Raw genomic sequence first — 19069 nt, 5'->3', positions numbered from 1 at the left:
ACTTACCTTGGCTTGTAGAGGCAGCATGAGAGTCGTTTGGTTTGTACTTTGTGTCCATTGATGAAGATCCTCATCCTGGGATCAATATAAAGCACAGCAGCATAGGCACGGAAGGAGCGTCGCTCCGGCTTGCTGCAAGAGAGACATCTACTTCAGAATATGCCCAAGAAATACCCTTAGCAAAACAGATAGGTGAAAGAAAAGGTCTTTCTGTTTTAATTACCATGAAACTACATTAAGTAAAGCTTTTCTTCAATTTTTTTTGACCTATGTCTTCTCCAGACTCTTTGTTGAGCTGTACATCATAACTACTGCTACAAGAAACTGATATCGTGTTACTGCAACCTGAAGAGGAAGTTTGAATACATCTGGATAATAATGGCCAAAGCTATCAACTGGCCTATTTAACACTAAAAGTGTGCCCACCTACTCAGAGCATTTCCACCCTTCAGTGAGTCAGGTACGCTGCCTCAGAACCTGCACTACTCACTGACACACATGGTACCACAATATCAGAAAGAAGAGGCAGTGATCAGTGGCAATCACACCTGCCTTACAAACAGGCATATTAAAGATGCTGAGAACCCTCAGAGGGCCCCAAGGAATTTGCTCCGTAACATCACTCTAATACATAGACAGAGCTGCTTTACAGGGTCTGAAACTTCCTATGGAAAATTCAAGCACTGCAGAGGAGAAGCGCGTAATCTCATCAAAAACGTAAAGCTTGCTAGGTGTGCTCATGGAGCTCTGGGACTTAACCAAGCATTTGGCTCATTTCAGCTCAGTTTTTTGTTTTCAGGCTACAGGTGATCAACTCAGCAAACACTCAGCTCTCTCTAAACAGGGGCCTGTGCTCTTCCAGCTGCCCTTTGAGCACATCCTTCTTGCCCCTCTACAGGAAGAAGTGGTCCCTGACAGATGTGATGATATACCCCACCTGCCTTCCATACTATCCACCCCCAGAGGCTGACCTGTGCAGCACCTCATGTTTTGCCACAAAACTGAACAGCAATTTGGGAGCAGCACTGCCTCACAACCAGCTCTCATTCTGATGAAAACATCTTTGATAGGTGTATAAAATTAAACATAAAGCTTAGAGCTCCTTTTTTTTATGGTGTCTAAAGGACACTGAGTTTTCTGCTTTGGCTAAGCTGAGATCAGCCACTGCAGGCATTCATCCCAAACACAGACACAACACCCATGGGCTGACACACATGTACCCCAAACAGCTTAAGAACAAACTACAGATCTTCTAAATTCCCTAATTCACTACAAAATGAGAATCTTAAAAAAAATCCATGTACACAGTATATAGCCAAACCCTACACCAAATTTGATCAAGGCCTGTTACACCAGTCACACTTACGTTCCCTCTGGGGGTGTTTCTGCCATCTGAATATCGTGAGGGTCAGAAGTCACATCCAGCTCTGGCTCTCCATTATCCATTAGTTTCAGGTTAAAGATGATCACCAGAGTGCCTGAGAAAGTAACAAGTCAACCAGGTGAATCCCAACCAAACCCCAAATATCTCACTTGTGACCTGCACCATCCACATGTACCTTTCTCACCACGTATCTTATTGAACTGGTCCATCACTTCCCATTCTGATTTGAAAGGGGAATACTTGTAAATGAGCTCCGTCTCAATAGCAAATTTCTCCATGTTGTCCGTCAGGGGTTCATGGCTCCGTGCGTTCCAGGTGGGTAGGGGAACGATGACCTGCAAATCCCATTGTATTGAGAGTGACTCAGGCTTTCCCACTCCAGTCAGCCCCTCCTGCAGGTCATGGTCCAGTGACTTACCCCTCCTGACAGCCCCTAAGTCATCAGGAGAGGCCTTTCCAGCTCTTCAGTAGTTTGCATGTCTGTCAAATACTCACAGACCCTCTTTGCCAGCCTCTGAGTTGCCTTCTCAACATACCAGACTCAGAGTGAACCATTCCAAGTTACATGTATGGTACTGGCTACTCACACACGCAATGGCTTTTTTTCCCCCTTCTCATGTAGCAACCTTCATAATACTAAAAAAAACCCCATTCTGGCTTAATTCCTCTCTTGAACTCAGATATCCTTCATTCATATTTATCCCGAACTCAGTCTTTGATTTTTTAAAGGATGCTAGCAAGGTGGTTTCTGCCATGTAGAGTAAAAATACAGACAGAATTATAAACTGCAGCTGCACATCAAGGACACAAATCCCATCCCAGAACTGTGGTCAAGCCAAAAAAGTAGCCAGAGCTGCTGTGGGAATTAGATTTACTTTACTCTTCCCAACCTGCTTCAGTCATGGGCTGGCTACCAGCACGCACTGACCCTCCCCAGTTTCACCCTTCAATCCCTCCCTCATACCAGAAGATGCTTTCTGAGATACCAGCCCAGTGCAAATTTAAATTATCAACCTTGCCTGGAACAACAATGCCTGAGTTATCTATTAAAATATACAAGTTTTTCATAGGTAGAACTATACTGACTTTTTTATTAAAAATCAAAAATATCTGTAAGAAGACACACCTGCAGTTAATGACCCATGGGTAGCAACTTCAAACATCTTTAGTTCTCTACACAAAATCATATCAGCACAGTAAAATTAAATACATCTCAAGCTCAAATTTTGTGAGAAAAGAAAAATGCAAGATGTCTGGGCATGTCCTGAACTTAGCATAAGCACACCTTTAAGTGACTGAAATAAGCCCTTCAAACTTGCTCTACTCTAGAGACTTCTGAATTAGAATTAAAACCAAAAGGAAAAAAATGTGTTGACTTTGCAGAAGCCCTACAGCATAATGCTAAAAGAAAACCATACCCTGATCCCACCAGAGTCACAAACAGGCCTGAGACAGACTCTTCTGTAAGAGCTAGGCAAGTTCAGATGAGGCAGCATTCACTATATTAGTTCATTACAAGAAGCACATGCAAACCTCGTCGATGCCTTCTTCCTCATGGAACGTCCGTGATAAGAGGAGGCAAGTCATGGTGTTATCTTTCTTTGTGAACAGGATAAAATCCTTCCCAATCCGCATGGAACCCCTGTAGGCAGAGGTCAAACTGTGTGTTACACCTGATGCACCACACTGTTCAGAATGCAGGCCACATTACTGAGCTTTCTTCCCATTATGTTCAGTTATGAGATGCCAAAACCAGATTAGGCAGAAGGGCTGAAACAGCAACTATCATTTCTCTCTAAACACCTCATTCCTTTCAGAAGGCATATCAATCTGGGCATTTTTACAATGTTTCAAAACATTTAACACCAGTCACAATTAAAAGGTGCACAGCATTGCAGACTCATGCTGTGTAGTGAGTTTAAACAGAAATTTAAAAAAATTTAAAAGACAACTGAGGTGAGATGTGACAATAACCTTCAAATCTCTGAGCAGAAATATCAGTGAGAAAGCAAGCACATTCCTCATTTCACTGTATCCAGAATCAAGTGCAGCAGTCTGGAGACAGAAAATTCGTTTCCTAACCTAACTAAAGCCTTACTGACACTTCAGCTAAGGCAGCTTAGCAGCTTGTTGTCACAAAAAGGGACAGTCCCTTCCTTCTCCTCATTCTCCTAAGTTATCCTGTTACCAAGCTCATCCAAAACACCTTAACAGGTAACAATGAACATTGCATCGAAAGAAGTATTGGTGTTATGTCAGCGCATTTCTCTTCAGACTGCCTTAAGTCCATACAACAGCAATTCCACAACCTACCTTTCGCATATGCTGGGGCTTCAGGCAGCATTTTTCTGATGTAATAAAGTACATCTCTTGCTCAAGGTTAAGAAAGGACAGAGATCTCTCCTGGAAGCATACAGTCAGGATCTGGGATCTGTCCTGCACTGTAGCTGAACTGACAGTGTCTCAAGATCCCCTAATTTTTCCCCCCAGGTTACTGAGTCCCACTGATTTCCCAATAGGATGCATATAATCAAGGCACATGGGTGAGCACAAAGCAGAACAGCCGGAGTAAGTCACAAAGACCTGTAACTTTTCCAAAGACACAGCAAACTTCTTCCTCTTTCCTAGCAAATCCACTCCAACCGGTGTTGTGCTCCTCTGCACTTAATCCTACCCCTCCTCTCATTGCTTCCATCATTCCCCTTCTCCCTGCATTTGTTCGGTTTGAGAACAAAAAGAAATGGTTTAAGTCCATCTGCCTTGCACCAGATAACTTTCCTGTTGGGAGGCTGAAGCACTATTTTGCTGCCTGACTGTAACAGGGAGATGACCATTTTGTTTCCAGCTCTTCTGTTATTTTCCCCAAGCTCTTACCTGTACCCTCTGCCTTGTGCAAACATAGTCCCAAATCACTGCTGTCAGTTGTACAGAGCCTTCTTGGCCACTGGAGAACTACAGCAGATGTAGAGAGAGCTCCTGTCTACCAAAGCAGGGGATCTTAGAGTTCATCTGTTTTTTGGGGTTTTTTTCTGTGAAGAAAGCTATACACCTCTGAGCAAAAAGTACATCGATCATCTGGACTATGACCTCCCCAACCTCAGGAGGCTGGCTCTTGTACCTACGATTTCAAGCCGTTTCCATACTGCCCGATTTGAGTGGACTCAGGTGATCGCTTGGCTGATTTACCAAACTGGATAACACTGGCAGCTTCATCTGCAACAAGAAACAGGGGAACAGAAAAGGCTTATTTCAGTGTACAGACACACACAGACACATCTTTTAGATAAAGAAGGGAGGTAACTTCTTCACCACTGGAAATAGGCCAGAAAAGAGGCCAGAAGCCCAAGGTGAAGCTGCATCCTGGAGCTGTACCACAGAGCCCTGTGAGACACATACTGCTTGAGGGCACTGATGTTACCAGAAGATCTGTACAGGTGCCATGATGCTGACAGAAAGAGTTTTAGGTTTCAGTCTAGTTCACTGTCCCATCTGAACTGCATGAAGACATTTCTTTTTGAAAAAAAAAAAAATCCACAAAAATAATCTATTGTGTCCATCACAGTTGTCAATTCTTATAAATTAAGACCCTAGGATGCAGTGGGTCTGTTGTATCCCAGGTCCCACTGACACCACACACTTGAGAGCACTGGCACTAGAGCACATGTCAGGACTATTAAAAAGGTCAGAAATCCAGAATAAACACTGCTATTTCTTCACAGTGCTGAACTTAACAGTCTGGTTAATTAAAGCACTAGTAGGACACAAGCTAACTTTGGCAGCAGGACAGCTGGGGAGAAAGTCAACACAAGCAGGTCCTACAGCAATTAGCATAGGATTTCATTAGCACAGGACAAAATGAAAGGACACAATGGCTTTACAGCTCAGAGGGTCGGTCATTTTTAGTTTCAGCCTTTCTATTGTTCAAGAGATAAAGACTTTTAACATCATCCCTAGGACAAATTCCTTTCCCTTCCCCCAAGAGATAATCATTTCACCAGAGTTTACTGGGAGAAATAAAGTTTAATTCCAGAGACAAGGAACACAAAGTGCCTTACTGTGAGGGCTAAAAACAAATGGATACACACAAGCTATAAGGGAGCACAAGACATCATTCACCCCACCAGGCAACTGTGGGGAGGCTGAGCCCATGGACAAGCTAGATTTCAGCATGCAGGAGATACACAGGCCTATCAGCATTGACCAGTTTTACATTAAAATATTCAGTACTAACACCATTGGTCTGACATGACATCACTGAGCTGGTGTCAGAACACCATTTTCAGTTGAAACTTAAAGATACAAATACAGGAGAACAACTGTGCAAACACCTTGCTGCCTAAACTGCAGTTGTTCTCAATGGAACTCCACAGCTATTCCAGAAACAGCTTTGGACTGGATAAGGGTACCTCTACCTTCTCTTCGGCCTACTGTAATATTTTCTAGCCAAACAAAGAAAACACTCGAATGTCTTGTATTTGAGATCTGGCTAAGGATGGTGGTGATGATGATGATCATCACCATTATCATCCAATTATTATTACTCTAACTACTATTACTGTGTTATTTTTAAAGCCTGGTAAGGAAAGTAGATACAGGATATTAAAAAGAGAAGGACTATTGGAATCTTTTTGCTCCACAAACATTTTTCAGTAACTATTTTTAAGAAACTTTTAGAAAGCCTAAAGAGGGTAAAGAGTAATTATCCAAAGCACTTCCTCTCTCAGGAAAGGTGACCAGATGGTTTATCACTCAATGTTGGATGTCTGAAACCACCCTATTATGACTCCTCTTTCAGGTCAGAGGGATGAAGGTGATACTGAGCAGAGGGGAATGTGAGCTAGCACCTCTCTCCAAGCTGTCTTTAGGAGAGATTTAATATTTATATCCTCCCAAGAATAAAGACACAATTTTTTTTCCCCAGCTCTTTATAGGCTCTGGAGGGTATTTCTACTTAAAGCTATTTTTGGCACACTATTTTTGTTTTGTTGTGCCTCAGAGTTACTGGATTTCAAAAAGCCAAACTCCCCAGCAAGAAAAATAGAGAAGGGAGATCTATGCAAAACAAAGAAGAGAAAAAACAAGCTGAAGAAATTCACTCGAGATCGTCAAGATGGCAGGATTTAATTCATGACCTGGGGGAAATTAGCCTAAAGTCAAGTTGAACTTTCCTGAGGATAGGGGAACAAGGGAAAAGCTGTGAGGTCCTTTGTGACTGTAACAAACACAGGACACCAACCCCACATGGGGCAATGACTGGAAACAGACAGTGACTGACAAATAGCTTTGATATATGTTCCTGTAATTTGTTTGAAAAATCTGTTAACTTTATAGGAAACATCAATGTTTAGGTTAAAGATTTAACCTTAAACAAGGTTAAAGAGACATTTTCTCCTGAGAATTGTGTAGACTGCTCCCCTGAAAGTGGCCCCCAAGAGTCACTGTCTACACACACAAGTGTGTACACACTCTAAAGTAGGAGTTGGAGTTCCAGTTCCTCACCATTGTGAACCTTGGATAAACAGTGTTTTTAAATAAAAATAAAGCAACTACTAAAATACTAAATAGGAAATACTATATACTAAAATACTAATAATGCAACCAAAACACTACTATTTAATTAACTGCTTCCATTAAAACAAAAGCTGTTTTGAGCTTCCAAACTTCAAAAACACAGTTGAAAAAAAGCAAGACTTGATGTATTTGCTTCAATCTCTCAAAAAGCAACAGAACAAGCCCTCTTAAAAAGTATTAGAAGCCAGACAAGGCAAGTAACTGGGCTAAGTCTGCAGAGATTTACAAAGGCAAGTAACACCTGACTGATTTGGTCACCTTCTACAAGGCAGCACTTCCTGTCCATATGGAGACAGTAGTGGGTGTTGTTTGGCTGAACTTCAACAAAGTGTTGGACACAGTTCAACATAGCGTGTTCCTGGACAAACTGGGGAGACACAGACCAGGCAAGTGGTATACAAAACAAGTAGGGAACTGGCTCAAGGGTCATGCTCAGAAGTGATCATCAATGGTTTTCACTCCAGCTGACAGACTGTCACGAGCAGAGACCCCAGGGACTGACGCTGTGCCCCATATTGCTCAACATCTCCATACAGGACATGGACAGTGGGGTGCTTTTGAATTCTCACCAGCTTCATTGATGGGGGTAAACACCTCGACTGGCTGAAATAGTGGGCAAGCAAGATCGTGTCTGAGGTTCAAGGGAACTGTGAAGTCCTGCACCCGGGATTAAATAACCTAAGAGCCCAGCACAGACTGGAACCTGCAGGTTGGGAGGAACAGCCTTGCTGGAAGGGTCCTGGTGCACAACAAGCTGAGTATGACCCAGCAGTGTCTCACAACAGCAATTGAGGCAAACAGGATCCTGGACTGTATCCACGGGGACATTGACAAAGAGATGGAAATGTGATTAGTCCACTTAGCTTTGTGTTTGTCAGGCCCCACCTGTTGTTCTGTGCCCAGTTCTCCTCAATTCAAGAAAGATGCAGACAGCCTGAACAGGGTGCAAAGGAGATGATCAAAGGGCTGCAGAAACTGCCCTATGAGAAGAACTAGGCCTCCTTCCTTGAGATGAGAGGGCCCAGGGGGAATCTCATCATAATACTACAGTACTTGAAAGGTAGCTACAAAGGCTACCCTTCCCTAGGAGCCACATGAAAAAGAGGCAAGAGATACATGTTGCATTGGGAGAGGTTTCTTCTTAAAATAAGTACGAAATTCTTTTGAGATCAGTCAGTCATTTAATCAATCACTAGAACAACCTCCCCAGGTGTGTGGTGGAGTCCCCCATCACTGGAGAGACAGGGTGCTAAATCACCTATTCCATGAAAGGCTGGAACAAATTATCTTTGAGGTACTTTCCAACCTGAGCACTTCTGTGATGAAAATGCCAGTTAGAGACTTATTTTCTTCAATTGCTTAAGAATAAAACTAGTCACTTCCTAAACTGGTTGTTATACTTTCTCAACCTACAAGTTGATTCATTGAATCATTCAACCTGTATTTTGATTCTTTAAATTCATGCAGCACTTTCAGAGCCAGGCATTAGATAAAATTTCAAGCCTAAGTAGTGATCTCACTGATAGTATGAGAAATGTGATGTGCTGCATGAAATCTATTGTTTGGTTTTCTATGGACTCCTATGTAGTTCCTTACAAAAGAGCCAAAGTTTTGGACCAGTACTATTATTCTCTATTATTCTGTGTTGGGGGCAGAGGGTATTTACTGGATAATAATATATTTATTAATATTGGAAATTAGAAAAAGGTTCTTCACCAAAAGGGTGATCAGGCACTGGAACACACTCCTCAGGGCAGTGGTCACGGTCTCAAGCCTGACAGAGCCCCAGGAGCATTTGGACAACGCTCTTAGGCACAGGACACCCCAAAATCCCACCCTTCCAACTCAGAAGATTCTATAATTTTGATACCCCTCTGCAGGACATGATGGTTCCTTTGAAAAGAGCTGTCCTGTAACATCACTGAATCTTTGGACCTTATGATAACTCACGACTACAATGTGAGATGTTTCCAGCTTGAGTACAAATGTTTTTTGATCTTGAGACCACACAACCCAGAGTGATCATTAAGAGAGCCAAAGCAGTGAGTACTGAATGCAACTGCAGCAGGAATCACTTGACAAACATCCCTAATTTTTAGAAATGAGGAGTTGTCATTTGGCTTGCTAATCCGAAGCCATCAGACAGAGCACTCAAATCTGACCAACTGCCTCACTATACCCCTCCATTTTCAGAGCCTGCCAGACAAATCTAGAATTGCCCAAGACAGAACAAGACCAAAGAGAACAGCAACAAGACAGAGTAACACAAACTGTTACTGGAACAGTTAACTTGAGCCCTTCAGCTCTTCCCTCCATTTAGAAGTGCCCAGACGCAACTGGGTTTACTCACTCATCATCCCCAGATGGTGCCCCATCCAGTCTTCCAAGCCATCCTTTCAGTTGACTTGGGAAGATCCCATGCTAGCATGGGCTACAACAGCACTATAGCAAGTCATGGAGGTATTCTTTTTAACATGTCAGCTTTATGTACAAAAAAAATAATTTTAATTGAAGTTATCATGCACAAAAATAAAACACTCCTAAGATCCATGATTTCTGTTGAAGCAAAGTCTGTATTGAGGGAGAAAAGTCCAATAAAAAGTTTTCTGCTGACATCTTTTAAAGTCAGATAGGAGATCTTCAGGATATCTTTAAAACTGGTAAACCCTGCATTATGAGAAATTAAAGCTCATATCCCTACAGCTAGGGATGGAACCAGAGAGCCCCTGGTTCCATGCAGCAAGTTTGAATGAAAGACTCTCCTTAGCTGCTTCTGTCCATGCTGACAGGCAAATGGTGCAGCACACAGAGCTTCCACCTGGCTGCCCTTGGTCCAGCATCAAGACAGTCAAAGGACCTGAATTACATGGTATTTTCTATACACAATGCATAGCACTGTGAAACATCCCTGCAAGGCACAGTATCTGCCAATCTTCTTCACTAAGCATTTCAGGCTATCAGGATAAAATTCTTCAACATTCAGCTGAAAGATTAGTCAAAAAGAAGCCACTTAATAGCTGTCCTAAGTAACCCAAATATTATTGTATTTCATATCCATCCGTGCTCAAAATTGAAAGTCACTTTAAGACCCAGTGGTGTGGCCAGAATCAGAACCACAGGGATGGGAGCGGCGAGTGGCAAGCTCTTTCAAGTCAAGGCATTTGGGCAGACCTTCGTCTCTCCCCTCATAGCTTTTGCTCAAGGCAGTTGCTCTGCTTTGGGGTTTTTTTTCCTCTGTTCCTCTCTGACCTCCAGAGGGGGTTGTTTCAGGTAGGTTTTCTGTGCTCACAACAGTAGCAACTGTTGCTACAAAATGGGACCGCGCATGTCATAATCAAAAACTGTTTCAGACTGAATTTTGCAACATCTGTCTGCAGCTGTAGCAAGGTGCTAGGAGGAGTGAAGAGGCCCCAGTCCCTGCAGCTGCTGCAGCTGCCAGCAGCAGCCAGCTGACACAAGGAGTCACAGAGTCTGAGCCACTTTAGCTGGCTGCCCTGCCATCCGCCGCCAAGATGAAGGTGAAGTCCTTCCAGAGGTTCTAGTCCTTGACCAAGTACCAGCAGCCAGAGCATGTCAGTCGCAAACATCAATGGAGCTGCTGCCACCAGAGAGGTAAGAGGGAGGGCTGCCCTCCCTTTGTCTCCCCACACACAATTGCCCACAGCAAGCGTCACCTCGGGGAAAGGTGTCACTGCCATTTTGAGTTTCTCTTGGCTCCCAGGGAGTCCATGACATTTAGCAATTTTGTATCTAGCGATTATTTACTGTTAGTTTGTGCCTATTGCTGTTTTGCTTATTAGTAAACTGTTATTTTTTCACTTATTTTTACACATTTATTTCCTGTGGGAAGGGATTGGTTAAAACTAAGGGGATATAACTCATTTCAGAGCATCCCCCTTAAATTGTCTTAAACCAAGACAATAGCCATTATTTAAATCCCATTTTGTCACAAAACCAGCACTACAGAAGCAATAATGGTATAAAAGCTGCCATAAAATTCTGTGGCATTAGAACAGACATCTGGCACCTTCCAGAGAAACACACAGGCAGAGAAGGTCCTATTTTCCTCTCCCTGATCCTAAGAACTATCAGAAGGCCACACTTCAACCTCAGATTATTTTTTTATGGATGGGGCTTTAGTGTTTCCTTCAGCTAAACTGATGGCAGAAAAGTACTCTTGGGAGACACGTTTAGCATCCTTAATCGTATTCCAAAGAATATACAGAAGGTACCTAGAGTTCAAACCAAATTCCTTTATGGAAGTCACAAATCTGTGTATCAGAGCACAAATTAAATTGAATGAAATGCTTTGTATCTATATGTGTTTGGGCTGGGATAGAGTTCAATCTCTCCATGCTAACTTGCATGGGGCTGTATTTTAGAGAAGTGTTGGTAATACATGGTTTTCATTAGTGCTGAACACAGCTTACACAGCATCAAGGTCCTTTCTGCTTCTCAAACTGCACCACCAGCAAGCAGGCTGGGTTGCACAAGGACTTGGGAGGGGACAAGTCTGGGATGGCTGATCCCAACTGACCCAAGGGATTCCAGACAGTATCATAAAATCCCAGAATGGTTTGGATTAGAATGGGCCTTGAAGACCATCTGGTTCCACTCCCTGCCATGGGCAAGGACACCTTCCACTAGACCAGGTTGCTCCAAGCTTCATGCATCTTGGTGTAGCGCTCACCAGATAAAGCTGGAGAAGTAGGAGGAAGAGAGGCATGTGTGACCTTGCAGCATTTGTCTTCTCAAGTCACTGTTTTACATGATGGAGGCCTGCTCTCCTGGGGGTGGCTGAACAATTGCCTGCCCACAGTAAGTAGCAAATGAATTCCTTGGTTTGCTGTGCTTGCGTGCACAACTTTTGTTTTCCCTACTGAACTGTCTTTATTTCAACCCATTAAGGTTTCACATTTTACCCTTCTGATTCTCTCCACCATCCCAGTGGAGCTGGAGTAAGCCGCTGTGTAGGACTGAGTTGCCAGCTGGGATTGAACTATGAAAATATCACAAGAGGAACTTAAAGTACTGAGGAATCAGTGCAAAAATGTTAGTTGTTGCTTATTACATTTCCTTTGTCTTCTCCATATTCACCTCCCAGTTTCACCCAATTTTGCTGCCCTGTATGGAACTCCTCACAGGATGACTTACCAGTCCTCAAGACTCAAAGGTGGGTTGACAGTGCTGTTCATTGATGCTAAAGTAGAGCAGAAAAGCTTTTGGCTTTCTCCTGCTAGATACAACATCAATTTACAGCAATTCTTACAAGGCAGAAATACATTTGCTATATTATCATATTACTAAGGTTTTATATTGTCCAGTATTGATCTCCAACACAACATCCATGATGAAACAACGGCAAACTGTTTTCAAAGCAGAACCTCAATTTCTGCCATGGCACACCTTCTGGTTAGAGCTGAGATACACTGATCATCTGGCAGCCAGATGGAGAAAAAGCTTATGCCAGCAAACCTTGTGCTTGTGCCCCTTCTTGCTCCACTATTCTCCTTTCAGCCCCAAGGCCAACTTCAGTGTACTGATAAACTTCAAGCCAGGCTGACCCAACTCTATATTGCAGCAAAACAATTTTCTTTTGACTAATTAGTTTTCTGCAATGGAAGAGGTAAATGGTTTGATATGTAATATGGTGTGAAAGAGCAAGTAGAGAGGTAGAAACATGTATAGACGCATGGAACATGTCCTTTTCAATGGAACTAAGCTGTTAATTCAACTTAAACCATAACATGAAACCTCAGCTTGCAAATGCAGGTGTAACTTTCTGTCACTTACTTGAATCCATTCCTGTTCCATCATCCAAAAAACATAGCATGAATCCACCTCGTAGGTCCTCTCGTTGCTCTGCAAGAGAAGAGTTACTCACTGCTCCCATAAGCAGAAGCTAAAAGTTCCATAAAATGGGATCAGTGTTAACAACAAAAGTAACACAACAAATAGGACTTTTAAACCTGCAATATGGCTAAGCTGTAAGAAAGAGCACCAGATTTTTGTTACAGAATGACTAAGAACTTCTTCACTACAAAACTGAGCTACAAAACTGTATTGTGTCAGTGGAGTTTTTCAGCATTCACTACATAGAGCAACTCACTTCACCTGACCCCTGGTGAAGGCTGACTTAATTGCTTCCCCAAGATATTTGTAAAGGTATTCCTTTTTGCAAGGCAACAGGGACTATAGCACAGAAGAAATGGTAGAACAATAGAATTATTCAGGTTGGAAAAGACCCTTAAGATCATCAAGTCCAACCACAAATCTAACACAGCTGAGTTCACTAAACCATGCCCCTAAACACCAGATCTACACATTTTTTAAATATGGATAGATAGTGACTCCCCCACTGCCCTGGACAGCCTGTTCCAGTGTCTGACTACACTTTCAGTAAAGAAATTTTCCCTAATATCCAATCTAAACTTCTCCTGGCACAATTTGTGGCTGTTTTCTCTTGTTCCTGTCACTTGTTACCTGGGAGAAGAGCCCAACCTGTACCTGGCAGCACTGTCCTGTCAGGGAGCTGTAGGAGCAAGAAGGCCCCCCACAAATCTCCTTTTCTCCAGGCTGAGCTCCCCAGCTTCCTTAGCCACTTCTCATCAGACTTGTGCTTCAGCCCCCTTACCCTTCTCTGGACATGTTCCAGCCCCTCAATATCTTTCTTGTCTTGAGGGGCCCAGTACTGACCCCAGGATTGGGCATAAGACTCTCGCTCTTATTCAATCAAGAATAACATACATTTGCAGCCTAAATCCAAGTTAACTACTGACTTAATTGCTGACATGCAAGGAAGCAGCATGAGTGACTTACCAGTATAAATGTCTATTCTCGTGGCATCTGCATCTCTACAAAGAAATAGAACCACAGTTGATATCCAAACGTTAAACAGAAATGAAGCTAAAAATCCAGGCATACACAAGCTTTTTCAAAATAACTGGCTGTATAGATCAAAGTCCACAGAGGCCCCACAGTCATGAGTGACAGAAAACACTGTCTATTTGAACCTAAACTCCAGCATAAGACATTGCTAGCACACAAACAGTTCTGGTGACAGGAAGTATCACTGGCATTCTAACAAAAGTCATTCTGGGGCTGGAAATCAAATGAGTATACATTTCTGAGCTCCCTCCTATACAAAACAAACATCACCTATAGTTTTTTTGTTGAGCTGCCTACAAAAGGTTTAGTAACTCCATATAAAGCTTCATTCCAATACATTCAGGATTGTTACAGGAAACTGTCATTACAAGATCACTGAAGTGAGGCCCTTCACACACTGCATCCTCCTCTGTATTTGAAAGTACAGCATGTACAGCACTACTGCCCTCTTCCCAAACCAACCTCGGTTTGCTGACTAGAGGCATGGAACTATAGAGCAGTAACAAAACCCCACTTGACAAATACCACAGCCACTTTGTTTCACTTTTGTATCTCCAGCCCAGCCTAGCTACTTCTTCCCAGAAGACAACCTCTCTATAGCCAGAGGGGAACCGAGGGAAGGAAAAACCACCCCCAAAGACCCTACTTTTTCTTACCTTGTTGCAACCATGAACATAGCACCAGCTCACATGCACGTGTACATGCGCGTGCGCGCACACACACAGAGCTGATTCCCTAAACAGAAGCTTTCCAACTCAAAAATGTCCCAGTTTCAGCTTGTTACATCACAAAATGCACACTGTGACAAATCACCTTTGAGAGAAAACAATCCCAAAATACACACTGTGACAAATCACCTTTGAGAGAAAACAATCCCAAAATACTTCCATTGTGCTTCATGACAGTACTTCCTCTAGCTCAAGACAAAAGCACGCAAGGCTTGGGAGGCTTCTGTAGCAGGGATTCCCTCCACACACAGATGAGACAGGTGGCCCAACAGCTGCAATTTCCAAAGACCAAATCTCCTGAAGTGTCAAAATTCCTTTAGCATTTCTTGCTCTATTTTTCAGCTTCCCGCTTCTGATTTCATTTTCATTGTCATGTTTGATACTATGATTTTTCATATATCAGATGAGTCACAGCTCCTGTAATAGTTATTTTAGCAATTTCTTTACACAAAAAGGCAGACTAGTTTTTTCTTTAAATCTCTCTTGTGTCTGCTATCAATTTCCTTTCCAATATGAGTTGCTCCAGGATTCATTCAAACCTGTCTTTCCAGGAATAATCATTTTCTTTTAGGGAGCTGATATGGCAATGTAAGACGAGCAAGTGAAATACTTATACTAAATTAAAATTCCATTTTCTTGTAAAATCTACTAGAAGTGAAAATTGCTTAAGATCAACTAATACATAGGTGAATTAAATCTTAACCAAAGTTACCTTGGGAATTAGGCAGTCTCAGGTACATACCTGGCATTATCTACAAGTTCAGCAAGGGCACCAAACAAGAACTCATGGGTAGTTCTGCAATGAAACAGAAATCAGCAGTTACACCAGCACTTAAAAAAAGAGAGACCTTTAAATAAATGAGAATCTCAACTACAGTTTAAACAAATCCGGTCAAATGGGTACAACACTACGGTCTGGCTGACAGCAGACTAGGAACGAGTGATTTCCTGTCTGCCAGAGGCAGCCATGCAGCAGCCAGTGTGCCCCAAATTGCAGCTCACTACGGTCTAAAATATGTGATATGATAGAGACATGATAGAGAACACATGATGATCCAATAAACCAGCCTATGACCCAGTCAACAGCTTATAGAAGTCCTTATAGAGCACAATGACAGGTCTTTTCACAGCAACTAAATACTGCCTATAAGGAAATATAGCCAGAGGAAGATTATCATAGAATCATAGAACAGTTTGAGTTGGAAGAGACCTTAAAGCTAATTTCATTCCAATCCTCCTGCCATGGGTAGGGACACCTTGCTCCAAGCCCTGTCCAACCTGGCCTTGAACACTTCCAGGGATGTGGTAGCCACAGCCGCTCTGGGCAACAAGACATGAACAACGTTATGAACAAGGTGAGTCTCCCCCACGCACCCAGTCCCACTGCAGAAGTTATTTGTGACAGAAAAATGCTTCCAGATCCTGGCTAACATCCAGCAGATGCAACTGCTGCTAATCCAGAGAAAGTCTTCTAACACCACAGTACCACACCACCTTGCCAAATTAACACTAAAATAATGAACCCAGCTACCACTTCAGCACAATCTCAAGAGACATGTTTAGTTTCCAGCCTCTTTAACTGCCACCTCTTTTAAGCAGCTCCCATTTGGAAGCCATTAGTTATATGCCTCAGCATTGAAACAGATGGTGAGAAAAACTTAGGCAGCTAATAAAAATCATTATAATACATTGTCTGTTGACATAAATGCCATATCTCCACTTCATGCCCAAGCTGGCAACTTAACTTCAAATCTAACATTTTTTTAAACATAGATGAACCACATTCACCATAAGTTTAACAGCAAAGATGTGGAGAAACAGCTGATGGAATTTGTTACTCCTCCAGGTTGTTCAATGAAGAGACTAAAACCTCAGAAACCAGTTTGATCAGCATGTTTCAGTTTACACAAAACCCTCACATACAGCCAACAGGTGACCAAGAAGATATTTCTTCCTATTTTCAGCCTTCCAAGAACAGACACACAGGTACTTCCCACACATAAAATATATAGCTGTCCACACTGTTAATAACCACAAAACACGCTTTCATAGCCATCTTCAGGGTGATCACACTGAACCCATCAACACAGCTCCAGTCAGAGGAAAACACATGAGGCTTTAAAATTATCACTAAAACCATGGGAACAGAGATTTCCGTATCTCCACTCTCCTGCAGAGACAAGACCAATGGGAACAGTGTTTGGAAGACTATCTACCCAATCAGAAAGCTTCCATAAAAACACAATCTTGGTATTCCTTCCTTTGAATACGATTTCCTGCTGACCTGGCTTCAGCGGGGATAGAGCTAATCTTCTTCTCAGTAGGTGTTAAGAGTTGTGTTTTGGATTTAGTGCGAGTATAATGTTGATAACACACTGATGTCTGGTACCAAGCCAAGCATACCCTAAGTCAAGGGCTTTTCATTGTCCTGCACTAGTCAGCTACACAAGAAGCTGGAGGGGAGCATAGTAAGGGCAGCTGACCCAAATCAGCCAGAGGAATATTCCGTACCACAGAATCTTCTGCTCAGTCTACAAACCAGGGGAGCTGGCCAAGAGACGCCAATCACTCTTGGGGGACAGGTAGAGCATGGGACAGTGGGTGCTGAGCAATTGTATTGAGCATCACTTGACTTCTGGGGTTTATTCCTCTCTCGCTTTTTCCTATTATTATCATATGTTTCTTCCCTCCAATATTTGAAATGTTCTTATCTCAGCCCATGGTTTTAGCCTTGTACTATTCACCTCCCCATTCCACTGGGGAGGTGAGTGAGCAGATATGTAAGATGATTACAGATTTCAAGTGTTCTCTTGAGTTTACAAGTGTCTATTCAGCTCCACAGGTCAACGTCATCAAAGTATATTTAGGAAGTAGCCCATAAGCAAATGCATGCTTTAGCACTAGTATCAATGCTTAAAGAGCACTTTTTACTCCACAATTTTAGGAATACTTCAAAGAAAAGATGCAAATAAGATACAAATAAGGATTTCCAAAGAAAGATGCTGGAATGAAACAATTGATAGCACAGCTATAGATGACAAGAAAGGCAAAACAAAACATCTTCACATAGCCTGACACTACTGAACTTGACCATCTCCCAAAACTGCAACTTCTTGTGCTGACACAAGCAAAGGGAAACCTTGCTACAAGCCAATGAAAAATCACTCCAGCTATTTATCACTAACAGAAATGAATATATACTATAAAAGTCTTCTATTCAATTTATGAATTTGAACACACTTGTCAATATCTAACTTAAGTCAGATGAAGTGCTTTGGCCTGATTTAATCAGCTAATCTCAAACAAACCCATTGGTCTTGCCTTACAGTCAAAAGTGCCTGAAATATTTCACATCCATCATAATCAACCAGTGACCATTTCTCACATCTCTTCAACAAAGTTTAGGATTATTTTACTTGCAGCACAACTTCAAAAAAAAACAAGACAAACTGTTGGCAAAATAAAGCCTATCAGAGCTTGCTAGCAACCTGCAAACACAGTGAGCTTATTTTAGATAGGCATCATCAGAGGCAACCACAACCTGCATCAGAGTACCCAAAATACAACTATTACTGCCATACAATGGGTGAAACAACATATAGAAGGGAGGAAAGTAGTATCAAAATCCATAGTGTCAACAACAGCTCATCTGGATAGACAAAGACTGGCCTGGATCATCCCACAATGTGCACTTCCATTTGAGCCAGCTCCATGCAGAACTGGAGGCTTGATAAGGAATCTAAAAGGGGAGTCCAACATTGGCAATTTATTGAAACATAGGTGATAAAAGGTCGAGTTAGATGGCTCTAATACATTACTAACTTCAAACACCTCTATAAAGAATCATTTGGAGTAATGTCCCAAGGGAAGAAAAACTTGTTTTGTTCCTACAGGAACCTCCGGCTTGAACCTAGGTAAACTCCAGATCCTGCAGACAAGTACCTAATTACTAATGAGAGTCTTAAGACTTCACTTTTCTTCTGAAGGAGAGCACATCTGGGAAAATGCTTTATTTTGGCACATGCATCAGGAAAAACAGACATTCTCTAAACAATGCACTCTGTTTCAGGCCAAAATAGACAAAAAGCACATGAAGAAGAGGGAATTTGGTGGAGGGGAAGTAGGGAAATATTGTTGGTCTATTATTACTAGTTTTCCTCAAGTCTATCATTTAGTCATCTTGAAGTCTATTCGAGTGACTTTCTTTGACTCCAACTGTATTTACCAGGACAATTCTAGTTACACAACAACACACAAGTTGCAAACTAAAGGCTACCTACTGCTAGAAGACAATTACAGGTCCTCAACTTTTAACAAAATAATTCAATTTTTTATTATAAATATTCAAAATATGCAAATATAAATTGTCTGGTCTCTGTTATATTTATGGCATCATCTCAATGAATAACTTTGGAATTGTCTTAATGTAAGCATTTAATTGTTAAGGAAAACCAATGCAAGGGCAAGCAGGTGACACTGGAAAGTCATAAAACAATGC

The 19069-nt window shown here is 42.1% G+C and overlaps 1 protein-coding gene across 5 annotated transcripts in view; it reads right to left on the bottom strand.

Annotated features, from left to right (window-relative positions):
• Nucleotides 1-19069, bottom strand: part of MORC2 (MORC family CW-type zinc finger 2) — a 53328-nt gene that overhangs the window by 31396 nt on the left and 2863 nt on the right. For 3 of the 5 annotated variants that reach the window (XR_004981201.2, XM_036393138.2, XM_036393140.2), the window contains exons 2-9: nucleotides 15314-15367; nucleotides 13775-13809; nucleotides 12749-12817; nucleotides 4507-4597; nucleotides 2918-3026; nucleotides 1560-1719; nucleotides 1367-1478; nucleotides 7-132 (exon numbers count right to left, since the gene is read on the bottom strand). Coding sequence is in view for 4 of the 5 variants with exons in the window: in XM_036393138.2 (XP_036249031.1) it covers nucleotides 7-132; nucleotides 1367-1478; nucleotides 1560-1719; nucleotides 2918-3026; nucleotides 4507-4597; nucleotides 12749-12817; nucleotides 13775-13809; nucleotides 15314-15367 (756 nt within the window). In the remaining variant the exon portion in view is untranslated. Of the gene's footprint in view, nucleotides 1-6; nucleotides 133-1366; nucleotides 1479-1559; nucleotides 1720-2917; nucleotides 3027-4502; nucleotides 4598-12748; nucleotides 12818-13774; nucleotides 13810-15313; nucleotides 15368-19069 lie in introns of those variants that run through there. The other 2 variants (XM_036393139.2, XM_036393141.2) reach the window with 2 other exon arrangements.

Source organism: Molothrus ater, chromosome 18 (genome assembly GCF_012460135.2).
Source record: "Molothrus ater isolate BHLD 08-10-18 breed brown headed cowbird chromosome 18, BPBGC_Mater_1.1, whole genome shotgun sequence".
Taxonomy (NCBI): Eukaryota; Metazoa; Chordata; class Aves; order Passeriformes; family Icteridae; genus Molothrus; species Molothrus ater.
The sequence above is the reverse complement of the archived record's forward strand: the minus strand, read 5'-3'. Positions and strand labels throughout refer to the sequence as shown.